The 23034-nt window shown below is 36.0% G+C and overlaps 1 protein-coding gene across 1 annotated transcript in view; it reads right to left on the bottom strand.

Moving 5' to 3' along the window:
* LOC133837763 (mucin-2) overlaps window positions 1-22501 on the bottom strand; it is a 29225-nt gene extending 6724 nt beyond the window's left edge. The window contains exon 1 of the mRNA XM_062268621.1: window positions 20483-22501. Within this exon, the coding sequence (XP_062124605.1) occupies window positions 20483-20789 (307 nt within the window). The 5' untranslated portion in view covers window positions 20790-22501. The remainder of the gene's footprint in view (window positions 1-20482) is intronic.
* Window positions 22502-23034: the final 533 nt, after the last annotated feature.

The raw sequence follows: 23034 nt of genomic DNA, 5'->3' as shown, positions 1-23034 counted from the left end.
TTTTTACTCTTCGGTCAAGAATGCTCGATTATGAGACACCTCGTATAAATCACACAAAAATGTCAGTGCTTTAACGCTCTTATTTAAATATATTCAGACAATATTAATTAAAATAAATTAAATAAATAAAATTATAAATTTCACTTTAATGAAATATGTATAATTATTATTTACATATTTGTAACTGCAAATTAAATGAAACTTTTCCGTAATTTTAATATACTCTTTATGTCTACCTTCCAACAGGTACAGGATAAAAAGAAATTGACTTCGTTAAAGTCCTAAATAAATAAATAAAAGTATAAAGCAATACTCAGATGATAAACGCAACAGAAACTGACTCGAGGGCATATCAAAGCGAGTTGTGTAAGACTCTTTTATAAAATTGCAAAATTAATCATGCTACATTTATACAAAATTAATCTGTGGTGGGGGACAACTCTCTCATGTATTATGTTTCAGTTAATTTTCAATTACGCTTTTATGCTAATTAAAAGCATAAAAATGTTTCGTTTTTTCTTGCTGTCGCGGTTTCCAATTCGTCAAGCGAAAGAATGAGAGCTGCCCCATTGAAAACTTTTGCGTCTCCTTTTGTGGCTGAAAATGGTTTCTCGCAATTTGCGAAATTTGAAATTGTTATAGGATACTATGTGAAATGAGACTTTCTGTTTATAATTATAAACAGTCAGATTTTGCAGCATCGAATTAAATGTCGAACTGGTTTAATCAGCGCGTCTAGTTTACGAATTCATGCAGCAATCACACAAGCAAGAGCCAAATAAAATAATAAATTTAATTTAAAAATTTTCAATTTGAATTTCTCCAGAGCTACTATATTACATCTCATAGAATTATGTCTTTATTAATTAGTCTCAAATATAAGTATTTGTGGTTTTTATTTTATAATTCTAAAATATATTTCGATAATTATGTTTTCTTCTTTGTGTGTTTAATATATTTTTTCGATTCAAAGTAATTTTAAATAACTTAGTTTAGTTTAGTTAGGCTGTATAACAATCATTAAGCGTCACCTTTTGTATTCGTTTGGTATACGCAGATGTGAACATTCAAGATTATCACTTATTAGGTGTGAGCAAACAAACAGATAATCACAAAATGTGTCAATAAAGTTGTGTAAACTATATTAAAATATCCGAAGCTAATCACTTCAGGCAGTAAATTTAAACATTTCTCGTCTCTCTTGCAAAGCAGTCAATGCTTGTTGTGTGTTATGATGTGTTTGGGTAACATTTTTGCCAGTGATTAGTTTGCCATACATCTCAACTTTTCGCTCACAAACTTTCTGTCACGACCCTCAAAAGAACATGCCGCCTCGGGGTCAATAGGCAGCGTGTGCAGCAACAGTCGACAGTAAAAAAAAGAAAGAGAAAAACGAACTTATGATGGCGTGAACTCAGAAGTGGAAGTCATTCATGTGAAAAGTTTACTAAGCTCCTTCACAAATGGAGCAGGCGTTATATTTACAGTTTGGGAGGTGAAAAAAAAGTTTGAGCTGAGTGTTTATCGAAAGCTTATTTTTGTTGCCTTTATTAGTTCGAAAGTATATGAAATTTAATCAATAGAAACGATTAGCTTTAGAAATTCATATTGGTACAAAATACATTAACAAAATATAAAAAAAAAAGTTACTTTGAGTACCGACTTTAGATTTAAGAACTGGGTCATTAAACATAAAACCGTATCGCACGTCCAAAATATCCAAATTACACGTTATTTGTTTTTATTTGATTGTCTACTTTATTTTGATTGCCTAATCTTGGACTTACCATAAATAGTTTATGAAAAATCTGAGGTATGTTAAGAGATGTAACATCTGTTTGAAAGAAACCATTTAACGTAAAAGGTAATCTAATTTTTTTGCAGATAGCCTAAATCCAGTGAACATAACCCTGGGTTTAAGCTGATTGCAGTTTTCTTTTTTGTTTGATTTCAACGCTTTGATAACGAAGAATTTGCATTTTTAAATTATTTCATTTCACGTTCTTGTCAGGTCTTGATTTAGGTACAAAGTCTACCTGACGCTACTTTTTACGGCAGCAGGCGGACAAGCAAACCGGGGGACATCAAGTTTTCAGACTTCCAGGCAACAAAAAAATAGCGAAAAAACCGCATAAATTTTCATACGAATGGATGAATGCGAATGTGAATGTGAACGTGAATGCGTGAGATTTGGGTGTGTCGATAAGGTTTTGGGCTCTCGGCAGCCAGTTGTAAAAAGGTGAATGCCAAGCCAAACCCGGCCGGAAAAATGTGAAATACTGTAAAAATGCAAATTGAAAACGAACCGCAATAGTAAATTTAAAATCCACTACAAGTTCTTACCCTCACCCAGACCATAGCCACCTGCCTGCTCGATGATATATGCAGTTATCCCTGCTTGTTTGAGATACAATATCCACTGCAAACCATGAATACACAGCCAAATAGTGCGAGTTGAGTTGTTGCTCAAGGCAGCTGAAGACTTTGTCAGAGTTTGGATTTTCAATTAAAAGCGATTATTCAATTATATGCAGTAAGCCGCTTCTAGGCTTAGGCCTTTACCTGTATTCGAGTTGGTCAAAAGCGTTTTTATTCCTTTTGTTTTGTGTGTCAATTTTCCGATTTTGTAACCGAAAACTTTCTGTGTGTGTGTTAGAGAGATTTGGTTCTGATGGCTTCTAAGCCGATTAATTTCCAGGCCAACAAATTCAGCGTGTGTTTATTTTGTTTTCAGGCCAAATGCGGTATGTGTTACTATGTCGTATTTCGAGTACCTCGCACGAAGTGTGATCTCAACACTTATTGCACTTCGGCGACAAAATGACGCAGACAGAAGACGCCAGCAATTCTAGAGACGCTACACAATTGGTTCGGCTAACAAAAACAAATACAATGGGGAGTGAAAGGACTATGGTAACTGGGCGATGACTAGCCGAAGTAGGCGCTGCCAGGACATGTAAGCGAAACGTGCAATAACACTTAAATGGTTTTTGTTGCCACTGGGCATCTTCTGGAATTGCCAGTGGCGATGGTAAGTGGCTTAGCTTCAACCTCTTCAAAGTTGCGCCCACGAGTTGGGTTTACTAAACTCGCCACACAATGATGGACCAAAAAACGACCGTCTGGCAAAAGGTTCATAATTTAGGCATGTTACCGAAACGAACTACCACATTTTCTACGACTCTCAGCCTGCTGGCTTGTTCTCTAGTACGCTGACTGAATAGTAATGCTCTTAAATGAGCCCCAAAATTACTCAAATTAGGATTGTAGTGCTTACCCAATGTCCAAAAGCCAAATACAGGTACACATACTTCCTCTCATTGGTTGTGTTGAGTGTATGAACGAGTATAAATTTTTACATATGTATGAATACGGTATGCAAGTGTAGCTACTTTAACTGTCAGTCTAAAGCATCGTGCAATATACTCATTTAACTAGCCAAACAATGAGCGAACAACTAATTCTTTTTAAGATCTGCAAACTAATGAATGCAAATCTCGTGTTAAGCGAGACTTATGTTTAATATAAAATAATAGGTTCCCTTCTTTTTTTTCTAGAAAAAAACGTAATACAACAATCAATGTTAATATCTGTTCATTTATTATTGTAATGAAATTTTAAAAAAGCGTATTTAATGGCGGAAGATATCTTCTTCAAATACCAAAACTAGTATTTTGTTTTAATACATGTCATAATTTTGTTCACTTTTCATTAATCAATTTAAGCTACTTTCCTAATAACCTGTTTAAGCTGGGCTGCATCATTGAAAAATTGCGATCAGTAGAATCTTACCCAGCATAACTCATCATAAATGATGCAATGAGCACTTGCATCATAGAATCGCATCATTGAAACAGATGCACTTAGTTTAAATACTCGTGCTATTGCCTCATATACGTAAGATCATATACGTACGCATTATTTGATTATTATACACGCTACCCATAGGGTAGAAGGTTATTATAACTTTGTGCCGACAGGAAATGTATGTAACAGGTAGAAGAAGGCATCTCCGACCCTATAAAGTATATATATTCTTGATCAGCGTCAACAGCCGAGACGATCTAGCCATGTCCGTCTGTCCATCTGTGTATCTGTCCGTCCGTCCGTATGAACACCTAGATCTCAGAGACTATAAAAGGTAGAGCTGTAATTTTTTCGACAGCATTTGTTATGTTTGCACTCAGATCAAGTTTGTTTCAAATTTTTGCCTACTTACTAGGGGTCTTCGTTGCTTTGGCTGGTATATTGTGCCGTCTATAGTATATTTTGAATGCGGTACTATATCGATATAACACATATACCATTTGGTATATTTTTACTATTTTTGTAGTATATTTGGTATATTTTGAGAATAATACCTCAAAATATATTGCTTTTATTCAAAATGGGTGGCGGGTATCTTAGTTTTCTTTATTGTTGTTATACCCATAGGGTAGAAGGGTATTATATCTTTGTGCCGACAGGAAATGTATGTAATAGGTAGAAGGAGGCATCTTCGACCCTATAAAGTGTATATATTCTTAATCAGCGTCAACAGCCGAGAGGATCTAGCCATGTCCATCTCTCTGTCTGTCCGTCTATCCGTATGAACATCTAGATCTCAGAGACTATAAGAGATAGAGCTATAATTTTTTTAACAACATTTGTTATGTTTGAAAGTAGATTAATTTTTATCACTCCCACTTCCGTTCATACAAATTGACAAAAATTTTAAAGCTAGAGTCGCGAATTTTGGTGTATACAACATAGTCTTTGTGATTCCTTTGGTTGCCAGATAGAAATTATCGAAATTATTAAGGAAATACTTTTGTATGGGCACAAAAGGCCTTCTTACTAGGGGTCTTAGTTACTTTGACTGACAATACTTTGCATTTATATGTATGTATGTATATCTTGAATACAGTACGATATCAATATACCATGTGAGCATAAATATAACTAATTCAATGGCTTAGTAAAAAGCTATATGATTTATGGCTTGAACACGAGGGGAATATTGTGAGTAACAAACTTTTCCGTCGCTCATAAAGTGCTACTGAAAATTTGATCGTTTAAAGCGAGCCTTAAAAGTTGTTCTAAAATTCAACCGACTGAAGCAAACTTTATATTACACTTGTAAACTAGTAAAATAATACGATGTAGTTTACTGAATTTCTGTGCTCAATTGAGTCGCAATTCTTTACTAATATATTTTTGAAACATCGTAAGGATAATATTTTTAAAATTAAATAAAAAGTTAATATTTTAGAAACTAGAGGATGCAACAGATAGTAAAAACTAGACTGATATATGTATTCTTCTATTGGCTGCCACATCATAATTAAACTAAAAACGATGTGTGACCCGTTAAAGGTCAATGGATTAATTATGGTTTCATGCTCAGCAGCGCTTTGTCGTTCATTTGATGCGCATACACGTGCGCGTACATCATTAGCGGAGTATTAAAACTGGCATCAACTTTGTCCAACGGCAGGCGAAACTTTTTATGGGCTCTTCTATGTAATTATAAAAAATATGCGTCTGTAATTCTGAGCCGCCGAGGGCTAAAAGTAATTACATATCCAATAAAAAGTCATGCTAGCTGGATGTGACCATAATTAAAAATGTTGCTATCCGCGTTAGTCTTTGGCCAAAGCAACTTCTCTGCTCTGAAAATCTGATATTTACCATGTGACACACAACGAGCACTATTGTAATATGCACATATGTCATACATATCGGGTGTACACTGTGATTACCATTTGTATCGAGTGTACACTGTGTTTGGCACTTATGTGGCGGCAACACTTTGTGCAGCCACATACAAATCATAATAAACAATAACAAAATCAAGTGAGCGCGTAACATGATCCGCCGCTTGTGCGAATTCGGCTAAGTCAGCATATGCACGCTGACCGCCAGTGCCCTATGCATAAGTGCATAATACACTCTCTCACTCTAAAGAATTTATGTAAGACAAAAGCATGCTTGTCCATTGACATATAAGTATATACATATAAGTAATATATAATGCAGCCGCGCCGCTGCCGGCTGAACCGGCAGCGCAGTGCGCGCTGAACTTATGTACTTAGGGTAAGAGAATATTTTACTTAGAATAAATGAACATTATGAAAACCAAACCAAAACTGCACTGACGTGCATGTGTTAATTCAATTAAACTTAAAAAAGCTAAAGAATTCTTCCACCAACTATTGTCGAATATAACATGGCGACCGTGACGTGGGTCTAGGAAAGACCAGGACTCCAGGATCTCTATCTCAAATAACGAAGACAACATAAGCAAACAACGAAACGCAACCGGCGATGCGCTAACAACAACTGGAACAAAAATTAAAGAAAATCTGAGTGAGTAGAGTGTAGTGAGTGTTATGGGTCGCAGTGGCCGGGTTAAAAAATTTCACCTGAGGCCGACACCGTGGAAGGCAACAGCAAGGCTACAGACCATGCTTGACCTTTATCAGCAATAGCTGAAAAAGATAAAAGAAAACCCTACACCACATACTCACTCAGTGAATATCAAAAATATCAAAGTTGTTAACGACAAATCAATAACAAATCTCAACCACCGCCAGCAAAGAAGATACCAGCCCTGATGAAGACATGCCCAAACGACTGCGAGGCACCATTAAGCTCACCGCATTGTGAGTTCACCTGTGCAGCCAGCACCGGTGCCCCTACGAAGAAGTAGAAGAAATAGCAGCCTGTGCCAGCCCAGCACCGGCAACGCCACGCGCATCACGCTGGCCAACAACAATCAAAGAGAAGAAACAACAAGCGAATAGAGGAAGCAACAAGCCTGTGCCAACCCAGCACCGGCAACGCCACGCACGTCAAGCTGGCCGAGGAACCGACAGTGCCACAGAGGGCACAGAAGCTGGCAGCACTACAAAGAGTGCAGGAATCAACTAATGAATAGAATATAACATAATATAATTAATTAAGATAAAAACAATTATATAATCGTGCGAAACACCTTTTTGCTCGATAGTAGTGCAGCCCGTATAGCTGTACGAAAAATTAGGTAGGAAATTGTTAAACATAACTAAATGAGAATTTTCAAATGTAGCAATAGCATTCAGAAACAGAATTTTTATTAAAGACAAAATTCTTAAGAAAAAATTAATGTCTATAGAGACAAATAGAATAAGTAAATATTCTGAAGAAGACCCATATAAAAACATAGTTGAATTAAAAGAAATTAATCCAACTAATATGGGGTTAGTAGACGTTAAGACAGTGGATTCCACTGCTAACGTAATAAATAAAGTCGAACCAAATAACATAGATTTGGAATTCGTCAATATAATGTTATTAATAATTGTCATAATAATGTGTGCCAATTGCTTTTACAAACTGTATAAACTTCATAATAAATGCTTAAAGAAAAGATACGCGAGCCAAGCAAACGACTTGGACAGAATTTAAAAAAAAAGCAAGGCACATATTATAACTATAAATGAAGTTAAACATAATGAAATATAATTAAGCGAACGAACAAAAATGAAGAAAATCGTAGAATGATTAATGATTATTAATAAAGAAAAATGAATTGAAAAATTGAATTATATATATATATCTGATCAAGAAAAATAATCTCACTAGAGCAAAACACACAATCTTAATAGGTAGTATTTTGAAATATGAGCCGGAGTTTTTAAGAGACTCTCGGCCATATGTACAGACACTCGTGTCAATTGATGAAGTAAAATAAAAATACTCCAAAAAAAAAGCTATGAGTAAATTAGCAAAGAGAAGTTTAAAGAAAGTCTTGTTAAGAGACCCAGACTTAATCAAAAGGGTTAATTTCATCGTGTCATATAGTCCCACGTATATATGTAATTTCGAAAGTATATATATAAGGACATATGACCTAGATTTCTCCCCATTTATTGGCCTATCTAATAAAGAAAAGGCTCAATTATTAAAGTTAATACCTGGCATAGAAATTATGACGGTATTTAACGAGAAATCTGAGGAAATTAACTACGAGGTATTCAAATACTAAACCTCGTATAGGAACCACTTACTAGCCCATATTATGGAATGGTCAGAACTTTCTGAACGAATCCATAATATAAAAATCAGATTTGAAAAAGCATACAAATGCTTAACTCAGAATAGACCAACTCACAGAGACACAGTAGATAGACACGCAATAACCCTAATCGACTGCTTTAATGAAGCACGAATATTAATCTATAATCATAAAGACGTATTAACCGATCAACATTGGTCAGAAACGTCAAGGTTATTGACAAGATTAAGAAATAATCTCCAAAGTATAAAGGAGAAACATAATCTTAATCTAACTGTGCCATCTATTCTGAATACCCCAGTAAAATTTGAGGCTAGTACAGAGGAGGATATACAAGTCCAAGAACAAGACTTGGCAAATCTTACCATCCCAGCCATTCTAATGTCAACTGTAGATTCTGATTCTGATACACATTCAAGTGTAATAGAAATCAAAACAGTCACAATGGCACAATCCAATATTGAATTCATTAATACAGCATCAAAGCTTATACCATTTTTCGATGGTAAAGCGGAAAACTTAACAAGTTTTCTTGATGCGTTAAACATTGTCGATGCAATAAAAGGCGAACACGAACAATTAGCTGTGTCAATGATAAAGACCAAGCTAAAAGGTGTTGCCAGAAATTTAGTCGGAAATGAAACAACTATATCAGAAATCATTTCCGACTACAGAGCAATGTCAAAGGCGAAACTGTAGAAGTATTATCAGCTAAACTGATGAATCTACAGCAACGCAACAAAACTGCTAACCAATACACAGCAGAGGTTGAGCAGATGACAAAAGCTTTAGAAAGTGCGTACATAACGGACGGCCTACCACTTGCGTTAGCCAGAAGTTATTCTACACAGTCTGCAGTTAAGGCAATGACAAAGAATTGCGCAATTGATAAGGTAAAACTTATCATGCAGGCTGGCACCTTCAACACCATGAATGAAGCTGTATCGAAATTTGTAAACAGTTGCACAGAAGCAACTGGACAGCAAAATACAGTCCTTTATTTTAGAAATTCTTCACAGCGTGGTGGAAACCGCGGACGTGGAGGTTTCAGAGGAAACTCGCGTAGTCGTAATTACAATTACAACAACTACAACGGTTCCAATTATAACAATAATGGACGAGGCCAAAATAGAGGAAACTCTAGAGGCCGTGGCAACTCGAATAGAGGCCACAATAACTATACAAACAATGTTAGAGTTGCCCAGAATAATTCGGGAAACTCTCAACCTTCAGATGTTCAGCAATAGGACATACGGTTCATACCATCAATCTTAATTTAAATATATTTGTAGATTTCTACAATGTAAAACTAATAAAAGCTTGTGTTTTTAATAGATACTGGTGCAGACATATCACTGTTAAAAGAAAATTCTGATATCTTTCATGATATCCAAATGAACAAAAAAATCAATATCCAAGGCATAAGCCAAGATATAATACAGTCAAACGGACTGATTTCAATAGAGATACAGACAGGTAAATACATAATTCCACACGATTTTCACTTAGTAAATTTGCACTTCGCAATACCTTGTGATGGAATAATAGGCATTGACTTTATCAAAAAATTCAATTGTCAGTTAGACTTCAAACCAAATGAAGATTGGCTCATAATGAGACCAAATAATTTGAATTTCCCAATTTATGTTCCAATAACATACAGTTCTGGTAATAATTCCATTGTTCTACCAGCAAGATCCCAAGTTGTCGAAAGATTCATCTGTCATCAGATGAAGAAGCTATATTAATACCCAATCAGGAAATTCAACATGGCATTTATGTTGCGAACACGGTCGCAACAACCAAAAATGCATTTGTCCGATTACTGAATACAACCAGTAATGATCAAATAGTAAATATTCATAGCCTAAAATATGAACCACTTTCGAACTATGACATAGTTCACGAAAATCAAGAAAATAGAGAAAAAACTGTCTTATCTCAATTAGCTAAAAATTTCCCACCACAATTCAAAAAGGAATTGACCAATTTATGCACCCAGTTTAGTGACGTATTCGGACTCGAAACCGAATCAATCACTACCAACAATTTCTACAAGCAAAAGTTAAGATTGAAAGATGATGAACCAGTATACATAAAGAATTATAGAAGTCCACATAGTCAGAAAGACGAAATCAATATACAGGTACAAAAATTAATAAATAATAAAATAGTAGAACCGTCTGTATCAGCATATAACAGCCCACTTTTATTAGTTCCGAAGAAATCACTTCCCGGATCTGATACGAAAAATGGCGATTAGTAATTGACTATCGTCAAATTAATAAAAAACTGTTGTCGGATAAATTCCCGCTACCTAGAATTGATGATATTTTGGATCAACTAGGAAGAGCGAAATATTTCTCATGTCTGGACTTAATGTCTGGCTTTCATCAAATTGAACTTGAAAAAGGTTCAAGAGATATAACGTCATTTTCAACGAGCAATGGCTCGTATCGTTTCACACGATTACCTTTCGGTTTAAAAATAGCGCCTAATTCATTTCAGAGAATGATGACTATTGCATTCTCTGGATTAGAACCTTCACAAGCATTCCTTTATATGGATGACTTAATAGTTATAGGTTGTTCCGAAAACCATATGCTTAAAAACTTAACTGATGTTTTTGAGAAATGCAGAGAATACAACCTTAAGTTACATCCTGAAAAATGCTCATTTTTCATGCATGAAGTCACCTTTCTGGGACATAAATGCACAGATAAAGGAATCTTGCCAGACGACAAAAAATACGACGTCATTAAAAATTACCCAGTCCCTCATGATGCGGACAGCGCTAGAAGATTTGTTGCATTTTGCAATTACTATAGACGCTTTATCAAAAATTTTGCCGACTATGCTCGTCACATAACAAGATTATGTAAAAAAGATGTTAAATTCGAATGGTCAACTGATTGCCAGAATGCCTTCGAACATCTCAAATCGGCACTAGTAAATCCGAATTTATTACAATACCCAGACTTCAGCAAAGAATTTTTGCATAATAACGGATGCAAGTAAGCAAGCGTGTGGAGCAGTTTTAACTCAAAACAAAAATGGCCTCCAACTTCCAGTAGCTTATGCATCAAAATCGTTTACTAAGGGTGAAAGTAATAAAAGTACAACAGAACAAGAATTGACAGCAATTCATTGGGCAATAACTTATTTCAGACCATATATTTATGGTAGACACTTCACTGTCAAGACTGATCATAGACCTCTAACTTACCTGTTTTCAATGACTAATCCAAGCTCCAAGCTAACGCGCATGCGACTTGAGCTGGAAGAATATAATTTCACTGTGGAATATCTGAAGGGAAAGGACAACTTTGTAGCCGATGCGTTATCAAGGATAACCATCAAAGATCTACAAAATATAACTCGAAATATATTAAAAGTCACTACTAGATATCAAAGTAGACAAAATTTCTGCGCAGAAAATGAAAAAGTAGAATTGCCAAGGCAATCTACAGAAAAAGCTTCTCAGCCCAACGTATACAACGTCATAAACAATGACGAAATACGAAAAGTAGTGACCTTGCATATAAAAGATTCGCTATGTTTCTTTAAACATGGTAAGAAAATTATTGCAAGAATAGATATTGGTGACATATATACAAATGGAAATATTGATTTAGGTCAACTATTTCCAAGGCTCGAAAAGAAGCCGGTATATTACAAATAAGCCAATTAAAAATAGCACCGTGGGAAAATATCTTTGAGAAAATTTCAATAGATAATTTCAAAATAATGGGCAATGAAAAATTGAATACATTAAGAGTAGCGCTACTCAACCCGGTGACTACAATAAATACAAATAAAGAGAAAGAAGCTATACTGTCTACACTACATGACGATCCAATACAAGGAGGTCACACAGGCATTACAAAAACCTTGGCCAAGGTCAAAAGACATTATTACTGGAAAGGTATGACTCGTGATATAACACAGCACATCCAGAAATGTCAAAAATGCCAAAAATCAAAAACAGTTAAACATAATAAGACCCCGCTAACAATTACTGAAACACCAGTACAAGCTTTTGACAGAGTTATAGTGGATACAATTGGTCCATTACCAAAGTCAGAGCATGGAAATGAATATGCAGTCACGCTTATATGTGACTTGACTAAATACTTAGTAGCTATACCAGTTGCAAACAAAAGTGCAACAACAATAGCAAAAGCAATATTTGAATCTTTTATTCTCAAGTACGGTCCAATGAAGACGTTCATTTCGGACATGGGAACGGAATATAAGAATTCAATTATAAATGACTTGTGCAAATACTTAAAGATTAATAACATAACATCTACTGCACACCACCACCAGACCGTTGGAACAGTCGAAAGAAGTCACAGAACTTTCAATGAATATATACGATCTTATATATCAGCTGATAAAACTGATTGGGACGTATGGATTCAATATTTCGTATACTGTTTCAACACGACCCCCTCTATGGCACATAACTATTGTCCATATGAGTTAGTTTTTGGAAAATTGCACAATTTACCAAATGATTTTAGTACTATAAATAGAATAGATCCTTTATATAACATAGATGATTACGCTAAAGAAGTTAAGTTTAGGTTAGAATCAGCCTATAAAAGAGCGAGAATAATGCTCGACAAATACAAAACTAAGAATAAAGAAATTTATGACAAAAAGGCTGTAGATTTCGAACTACAAATAGGAGATAAAGTTATATTAAAAAACGAAACTGGCCATAAATTGGACCCAGTATATTTAGGACCCTATACAGTAGTTAAAATAGAAGACAGAGATAACGTAGTAATTAAAGGCGAGAAAAATAAAACCCAAAAGGTCCATAAGGATAGGTTAAAAATTTTCAATTAAAAAAAAAAATTTAAAAAAAGGAACTTGGCCTGATCAACCAAAACACAAAAAATATATATATAATTACTTTATTATTTACATTAAAAATATATATAATCGCGTTTTAAACTAAAAAATCAAATTTTATATTTCAATTTCAATTAAAAAAAAACGATAAAGTAAAATCCTTTTAAAAATTCAATTTTAAATTTGTAAACATTTTAAAACAATAAATTAAAATAACTTCATTATATTACGTTATTTTCAAAAGGAGGGAGATGTAATATGCACATATGTCATACATATCGGGTGTACACTGTGATTACCATTTGTATCGAGTGTACACTGTGTTTGGCACTTATGTGGCGGCAACACTTTGTGCAGCCACATACAAATCATAATAAACAATAACAAAATCAAGTGAGCGCGTAACATGATCCGCCGCTTGTGCGAATTCGGCTAAGTCAGCATATGCACGCTGACCGCCAGTGCCCTATGCATAAGTGCATAATACACTCTCTCACTCTAAAGAATTTATGTAAGACAAAAGCATGCTTGTCCATTGACATATAAGTATATACATATAAGTAATATATAATGCAGCCGCGCCGCTGCCGGCTGAACCGGCAGCGCAGTGCGCGCTGAACTTATGTACTTAGGGTAAGAGAATATTTTACTTAGAATAAATGAACATTATGAAAACCAAACCAAAACTGCACTGACGTGCATGTGTTAATTCAATTAAACTTAAAAAAGCTAAAGAATTCTTCCACCAACTATTGTCGAATATAACACTATGTCAAACTTCTAAACCACTGATGTTGGTCTATGCAGACCACGAATTAAACACCGTCGCACACTGCCATAAAAGCAAAACTTTCCATCCGGGACTACTTTGGGTTATGGGCGCCTAGAGTGAGCATAAAATACGCTCCAGTAGATTGCTCAAGGCGTTTTGACTAAGTCTCAAAGTCTGAGAATGGGAATCTGCCATCCCGTTCGTTATCCCCAATAACTCAGTACTCGGTTAGCATAGAAGTTGAAATTGCGTCTATTTTCTTGTTGACAATTTGAAGTTGTTAGTTTTGTTGCAGATTGCGATTGTTGCTCTCCTGTTTCTAAATGACAATCCTTGGGGTGTCATTAATAAACGATTTAAACACTGGTTTGCATTCGACAAGATTTCGAGAAGAAAGTAATTTTGAATTGCATCAGTAAAACCACAAAGTTATTTGATCGGTCTATGCTACAAAGTACAAAGTGTATCCTAACAGTTCAACTGGTTCAGCTGTGTTTCTTATGAACTCTGGTGAATGGCAAATCAATTTGCACTTTAGCCAAGCTGTTACCAAATATTTAACCTGTGAGATTTGCATTGCACTTATTGTAATGACATTTGACATTTGTGCTGTTACTCTGAATTTCTCATAAATATTTCGAGTTTGTGTTTAGAAAACATTTACAAAATCGATCAATAAGCAATTACGAGAGTCTTTTTTCGGCAACACACATACATGAACATGTGTGTAAATAAATAAACATATTTGCAGCCATAAAATTATATAGGAATCGTATCTGTATGCTATGTAAATACAAAATGCTGTCTACGCATTAAAGATACATTTGCATGTGAGTGAGTGGGTGAATGGATATGTGGCTAAGATGGCAGCGAAATGTTTGTATGTACGTACATAAGTGGGTGGCAGTTTAGACAGTCTGTGTGTTTGCTGCTGGAATGTTGTGTTTAGTGAAAATTGCTTCAACAATCTTCTTGTAGTCATTCAAAGTGAAACATATGTTGGGTGTCACAGTTAAAATATATGCGAACCGCGGGGAGGAGTCGCTACGTTAGGCGAAATTCAATAGCAGGAAAACAACTCGAAACGAATATTCGAGTCGAGTCGCATTGAGTCGACGCGTCGCAGAGCCCATCCTTTTTTGGTAACCATCCGACTGTCTCAGGGTCTTTTACGCCCACTTCGAGTCCTTTGTTTTTGCTCTATACTTTCGCTTTTTGGCGGAGCAGCTTCAATTTATTTTTATGGCAGCGTGTTCGGTCGGTACGTGTGGCAAAAGAAGTTTTCTCGCCTTCGGCTTCACTTTCAGCTGTGTAAATTGAAACTGGAGCATAGCCCAGCGTCACATTACACATACGCACTGTGTGCTCTACTTAATGTCGTTTCCCTTCAAGAGAAACTCCCGAGTCATACACTCTAATCAAACTTATACTTATGTACAACATTTATTGTTCTTGACGGAGAATCATCAAAAAAGAACCAAAAAAGCGATAATAAATTTTGTTTATCAGAACAGCATCAATAATATTAATTTATTACATTTTCTGGCTCCGAAAAGTATTAATACTAAAAAGTAATCAATTTGAACATATAACTTTTAAAACTATTTTTTCAAAGCAAAATTGTTTTCCTTTCCATATATAAGAAGAAGTTGAAAACATCTGGTACATTCACTATTATAATTTCTTTCGGCCTGAAGAAGCAACATTCAGACTTTCATTTAAAAATATTCGTTCAAACAGAGCCCTTAATATTTACGTAGGCCGATCACGTGCTAAAAGCCTTATTAAAAGTGAAAACAAGATTCAAAGAGAATACTCGCAGAATTTATGAATACGATTTTGCATTCTCGCACTGATTATTCGAAATGAAGTAAACGACAAATTCGCATATTTAAATGAAGTAGACACTTTTAATATGCAAGCATTTGCCCTCAATAACATCAGAATGCTCTGTGTGGACAATTCCCAAGTGGTCGAGTATAAATCAAGCAAAATAATTATGCGAATCTGCAGGACATTACATTATCTCTTTTGGAGTTTTCCGCAATGCTTTTTATCTCGCTGCTTTTATTGCTGGTAACCAAATATTGACCCACCCGCATACCATCCGCATTTCCCGTCTCGGCCCCAGGAAATGTTGTGCTCCAACTCTGACACCGACCCGAGTGAAACCCGCACCTCGCCAACTTTCCTCCCCGTTGTTGTGCCTCAATCGCCGCCGCCGGCCCAGCTCATAAATAAGTTCCAGCGTCGCCAAAACAAAACATTTTTCATCAGGCTTAGGCACAACTTCAACCGTCGACGGTCGACCGTCGACCATAGTCCGTCTCTCGTCCTCAGACGGCAGACGCGTCGGCGTGTGCTCTGGGAATATTTCATAAATTTCAACGTTGGCCCACTGAACTGAACTGAACCTGTGACTCAATTCGAGCATGTGGGCAAACACCATACTCGTAATACTGGCATTTCGGTTAGTTATTTTTGGGCCATTTTCACACTTGAAACAACGGGGGTACTCGTAAGACTCGTTGACTTTTTGTCGACTGCACTTTATCATCCGCGTTGGCCACTTCTCCTATTTTTCAGCAATTACACGCCCCCAACCACTAATTCTACACTTGTTGTTGTCATTTCGCCATTGTTTTCTACTGTGTTATTCTTCTGTTGCCTTGTGTCTTGTATCTTCCTTTGTGCCACAACGACACAACGCGATGTGTGCGCTGACAGTGCTGACCCTCTGAATAATTTAAGTCCCCCTCACTTTTTTTAGCTAAAAGAGCAGCGAATGGCACGAACTAAAATGTGATGCTCATGCCATAAAGAAAATGGTTAGTTTTTAAGGACGCACAGTGGATACCAAAGTCAGAAACAAGAAATGTACCAAAAGTGGAAAACTCAACGTCTTCTATCATTCTTATTATGCTCAACTTAGTGAATGTTTAGCAAATAGTTATACAGAAGTCGACTTCGACTTTGCACAAATAATAAATATTGTCCTTACTCTTCAACACCTACTAAATTAAGAAATCCTTCAACAATTATTCATGATGTGGAAATAGTAAACTAAAATAAATTTCATTTAAGTAATTGCATTCGAAATAAATAGTTGTAATTTAATAATTTTAGCTTGTAGTGTGAAGAAGCATATCAATAAATAGTTAAATTTTTGTATCATAAAAAAAAGTGTGAAGGAAATAACTTAAAATTTTGTACTCTCATTTTGGTCTTATTTAACTTCTTCAATGCGAAAATATAGACGCACGTGTATAAGTTCAATTTGTAAAAATAATTTCAACAATTTATCAACGTGAAAAATCCGAATGGTACACAAAAATCAAATATGCTAATATAATACTGGATATTTGCCTCTCTGAGCTAATGCTCATATACAATACATTCATTGGATCCGCGATTTTTTATAATCTGCCATTCGGTAAGTAAAATAAATGAGTTTCTTTACCACTGTGAATCAGTGTGAATCATAAACCAAAATTTTTGCGAGAATGTAGCTCGCAGCTCAACTAAGCTCACGGCTCACAGCTGGCGTTCCGTTCCGTTTCGGTTCGGTTCGTTTGGGTTCAGCTCAGTTGAGTTGACTTTTTTTTTGGTTCGTTGTTGGGAGAACACGTCAAGTGCAGGCTGGTGACAGCATCAGCGACAGAGGTCAACCGACATGTGCCCATGTCCATGCCCCAGAACATGTGGGGTTCTTGTGGATTCATAATTTATGAAGGTAAACAAACACTCTTGGCCTTTGGTGGGGTGAACAGAGAGCAGCAACACGATCCTCCTCCTCTCCTCCACTTTGTTTGGCTTTAAAGGATACTGTGTATTGAAAGACCAGAGGATGGGATGTCATGACATCACGGCGTTGCTAAGGATTTTGGAATTGCCTTGGTCGGTGGTTGGTTGTTGGTGGACCACAGACGAGCGTCAACCTGTAACGGGACTAATGGGTGTTTGCCACAAAGTTTGGCACATTCCCCAAATTAGCAGAGTGCACACAGTGCAACACTCTTTACGCTAAATCCTGTAATATTACAAAATTTATATAAAAGCAACAGCAGCATAGAAAACTTCAGTTATTTGGCATAACGAGCTGCACTCAAACTTTTATGAAAGCACATCGCATCGGGATGTTGCTGTTGGTGTTGCTGTTGTTGCCGCTCTTGGTGGGTGATGCTGCTTGCATCTGAATTGGTTGTGCATTTGCCACCCTTAACGAATCCACAAAGTGCTACGTGCCACTGAAAATGTGTTTATTAAACATTTTTGGCAACTTTTCAATTTCGTTAATGTTTTCAGCACATTTTCCAAAGCCCTCCTCGCTCTGAAGCAGTTGGCCTGCAGCAACAATAAATTTATTGTTTTATTTTTCTTACCATGCATATGCGGCCGGTCCACCGAAAGTTGCAAGTGCTTTTCCATTTACAATGCATTTCATGGAGCAGTCGGGTTAAGGAACTCACAACTGCTGCTCGTTATTTATCGTCAAGTGGATCCCAAGAGAATGACGGACACTCCGAGCACTTAAAGCTATATTCAATATCTGTTTGTATGTGACAAATATCATACATATGAATGTATTTATAAATATTGCATAGCTTTTCTGCGAGCAAAGTATCATAAGGTTTCACTGATCGTGTTTCACTTATCATTACCATGATTGTACTAGTAATGAACTTCTTTAATTGTTTTTACATCCAGTTTAAAGAATTTGCGATTGCTAATTCAGTTAATTACCATAATTAAATGTTAATTCAATTAAATGACTAATTTCAAATGACGTAATTATCGAAATTACCAAATCTAACATATGTTTTAAAAGTGAATGCAATTGAATTTAGTTAAATGATTGGATACTAACTGTAAGCTGCAATAATACTTAACTTTGCTCTTTCCAGTGTATCGCATTTTTAATTTCTCAACTGTGTTTAGGTGGTGCGAAAGTTCAAATCATTTTTGTTGAGAAGTCTAATATCATACCAATAAGCTTCACGATTTTAGACAAAACTCTGCACGTCATTCCTACAATACACACTACACTGAGAAAAACAAGTAGGAAAGTTGCGATACCAGCTACCTATTTTCCATAAAAGAATAACAATGCGGTATTCTGTCTCTATCTCTTATAGTCTCTGAGATCTAGTTGTTCATAAGGACTAACGGACATACGACGTCGCTTGTCCCTGACCAAGAATATATATACTTTGTGGGGTTGGAGGTGCTTTCTTCTGCCTGTTACATACATTTCCTACCGGAACAATGTTATAATACCCTTCTACCTTATGGGTAGTGCGCATAAAAAAGGGTGGATTAATAATAGCTTTATCTCTTATAGTCTAAGATATCGAGTGTTTCATATGGATACATGTTTTTCCTGTAAATGTAATTCCTAACGGAACAAAAATTATAAAATTCTTCTACCCTATGGGTAGCGGACTTAAAGCGGTCATCATAAAAGTGAAATAAGAAGTCTATATCGGAATAACAATTTTCTCAAATTCAAAATTAATTATTTTTAACAAATTAAATTCAAGAACTTTTGATACTGATTTCAAAAGTGAAATCTGTGTGATAATTTTGCATTTTTAAATTAAGAATATATTCCTTAATTTCAAGAATAGCTAATCAAGTATTATGGTAGATTTTTTCGATGGATTTAAGAATTTAGATTTTGGTTTTACTTTTTTCAACATGATTCAAAATTGTTTTCTTGATTTCAATATATGTTTTTGTGCACTGTTTATGACTTCAAGGAGATTAGAAATTCACTTTCCGTGATCAAGAAGAACAAAAATCATATGACCTTACTTGACTTATAAATTAAGTATATGTTTCAAAACAATAATACTAAATACTGACTTGCTGAATGCTATCATATTGTATAGAAATTGTTTTTTATGTAAATCGTATTGCTGATCCGATTAAGCGCTTTAGCTCGTAATAAGTTAACACAATGAAGTTATTTTATGCCTCGTTTCAGGCTCATCTGAACTTGTTAAATCAAAAATGAAATATCTGCCAACGTTAATGGGCTAAAATTTTGCTTGACTGCTTCAAGAGTCCCATCGTTCGATTGATATAAATCTTGTAGGGTTTAATAACTTACTTAGTTTAATCATCAAAAAATTCGTAGTGAGGCAAAATATATGTATACTTCATATTACTATCAACACAAAAAGTCATTTAAAAAACAATAGTTGCAAACAAAAATATCTTACCGACTAGCTTAGTGAATTGTTTGGGTTTCTTGTTAACAGTGGTCGAAAAGTTTGAAAGTGCTTTGTTTCACTTATTTTGTGTGTGTATGTAACTCGAATACCGTAGTCCTTAGAAATTCTATTAGTCACAAGATGCTTGCGAGTAAGTCATGTGTACATTATTATTTTGCTAACGAAATTATACCACTGTGCGCAATCGGGCGGTCAACAGGGAAAACAAACATACTAAGTAAATTTATTGAGCGGAAGTTATAATTGACCTAGAGGCGTTGCAGTCATCTGGAATAAGTAATTGCAAACAAAAAGCGACAAAATTAAAAGAGCCTTACAATTTTCAATCGAGCAAAGTTACCAACAACTTTAAAGATATTGTTTTAATGAAAAACATAAATAAAATGTAATTACAATAATCGATTTAACAGCTGAAATTTGCAGTTAGCATTGAAACATAAATAAACAAATAACTCGAAGTGCGGCTAAAGTTGATTTCAGAAATATTTTAAATTAAATAAAACATGCATGAATGACAGACGCACAAACATATAGGATGTATGTGCGAATGTTTCAGCCCCGAGCTGCACTTACATGTCCCAAAGTTGACAAACAGGAGCACAAGAATCGGAGCAAAAGGCGAGATTCGTTGGCATGCCATCGCCTTGCTGCTAGTGCGTAAAAATTGGAAACGCTTCTTTGAAGTTGTAGTTGTAGTTGTAGCTGTCATCGTCTTTGGCATGCCAGTTCGGTTGGCAGTTGTCCTGCTTGTCCTGTTTGCCGTAGCAGTCCCAGTGGCACAGTTCCTTGCTGCAATGACACTTACAGCATCTTTTGTGCGCTCATTGCCTGTCGTCTGCCGCCATTGGGGACTCGTTTGCGGAACCATCGGTAGCATCATCTCCAAGTGCTCGGCACGTTGCTGCCCTCTGCCAGCTCAGAATGCTTCGCTCTTTCTGATTGCACTGCCCGCTCTCTGCCGGCAAAGTTTTTCGCATTCTATGCGAAATGTGTCTATTCCCAGTCCCAGTCCCAGTCTCAGACCCACTCCCAGTCTCTGTCCCAATCGCAATCCCAGTCCCAGATAAATAGGTTTATTGAATTAATTCACCGGGGGTCTGGCGTCCTTCCTACTGTTGTTGCCGCTGCTGTCTTTCGCTCGCTTTTCTCTCTCTCTCTCTCTCTCTCTCTCTTCTTTTTCACCAAATTGCAACTTTTATGTGCTCTGCAATTTTTTGTGTCTTTCTTTGATTTTACGGCCACGCGTTTTCATAGCTTTTCTTTTTCTTATTGCTTCACCTTGTTCCACTTACAGTTTTCACAATTTTGCGGTCGCTGCGGTTTTTGGATGGATTTTGTAGTTTTAGTGCTCTTTACGCTAGCAACTTTAAAAAATATATTTTTACGAATTTATTGCAACACTTGTATCATAAATTAGGGTTCATATTTGAGATACATATTTCTTATTCCGAGTATACCTGAATTGTCTTGGATTTATAAGTTGTTGGTTTATCAAATATTCAACAGAGAATATTATCTTTTTCCCGGTGTCGAACTTGGGATCTATTTATCATAAGAATTCGCATATAATAATCCAAAAGGGAAAACTTTAAATATTCTTTCGATATTCCGCTGGGCTTTGTAAATTTCACGTTCCATATGCCAAACTAGCACAAACACTATTTGGCATGAATAATGGCAAAAGTTTTTCACAAAGACTGCATGACTTGCAGCACTTGCAGCGTTTAGCGGGTTCGCACTTGTTTTTCTATGGGTTTTTAGCAGATGCTCATACGAGTATTTTAAGATGATTATAATAAATTATTTGCAGTATATTTTTTACATTATAATTCCAACAAATTTCACACTCGCGTAGGTGTTTACGCTTGAGTCCAACTTGATCGCATAATCCGTAATATAAAATATTATTTAGCGCTGACGATACACAATAATCCCATTTTACGGCATTGTTTCGCTTTTCTGTTATAGCAATATATATATGCAGACTATAGCATTTTTATACAGTTTGTTTTGTTTTAATATGCTGAGCACTTCAGCGTCTTTTGCCCATTTGCGACGCCATTCTAATATCCATTTGAATATAACAAAAAACAAACAAATTTCGAAAGTGATTTCACCAACGATACGCCGATTCGGTCCCAGTGAGGCATCAAGACGCTGCTTTTGGTTGCGTTGTACTCCGTTCGTCCTGAAAATATCTTTGCTTTGCTGCTTTTTTTTTGCGATTCACTTAACACCTATTTGTGGTACACAGTTGTGTGTCTGTTTGAACATAAATAAGAGGACTTCAGCTGCGCTGTCTCATCCTTGGAACACGTAATGCGGCTTGTCCTTTATGCTAATATCACGCACGATTTCAATTCGAACCGCTGTACGCGACAAGTTGGCTTCCGTTTGCTCTTTTTACCCCAGCAAGTCACGTCCGTTCACAAAGGATGCAAATTTTCAACTAAATCGCGTGCAACTAACAGCAGGAAACTCGTGCTCCTCCGTGCTTGTCTGAAGACCCAATCCGACCCGACCCGACTCTGCTCTGCTCGGCCTTGCTGCTGTGAACCCTTAGACCGCCCGTTTCACATTGCCGGATAACAGCAGCCATGCCATATCCTTGGTCCATTTCTCCTGCACTCGTCTCGTTTCAGAGTGTTTCGTTTCAGTTCTGTTGGGAACGAACGTGGACCAAAAGTCTCTCCCCTTCAAATTGCCGGTTGCACAGTCTGCGCATGTCTGCCAAGACTTAGGATTTCGTCGAATGAAACACATAAATGCCAAATAATGTATTTGTTCACAGCTTAGTTGCACTCTGTTAGCTATCAGACGATAAATCTATTTCAAATAGACTTGTGCTCGTATATGGCATTTGATGAATGCTTAAAGGATATGAAGACGGAAACATTAAAGTAACTGTGGGGTCAGAAATAAAAGGAATGTTCACAGTTTAAAATTCAGTTTTTGTAATGAAATTGAATAGAAACTGTTGAATATATTACGAAAATAATCTACAATGTTTTAGAATGATTTCTAAAAATGACATTAGACACATATTAAGAAAAAACCTTTAATTAAAAGGGATCGTTGCAATTTTTATTTACACTTCAATGCGAACTTAAACTTATTAATATTTA

This window comes from Drosophila sulfurigaster, chromosome 2R, assembly GCF_023558435.1.
Source record: "Drosophila sulfurigaster albostrigata strain 15112-1811.04 chromosome 2R, ASM2355843v2, whole genome shotgun sequence".
NCBI lineage: Eukaryota > Metazoa > Arthropoda > Insecta > Diptera > Drosophilidae > Drosophila > Drosophila sulfurigaster.
The sequence above is the reverse complement of the archived record's forward strand: the minus strand, read 5'-3'. Positions and strand labels throughout refer to the sequence as shown.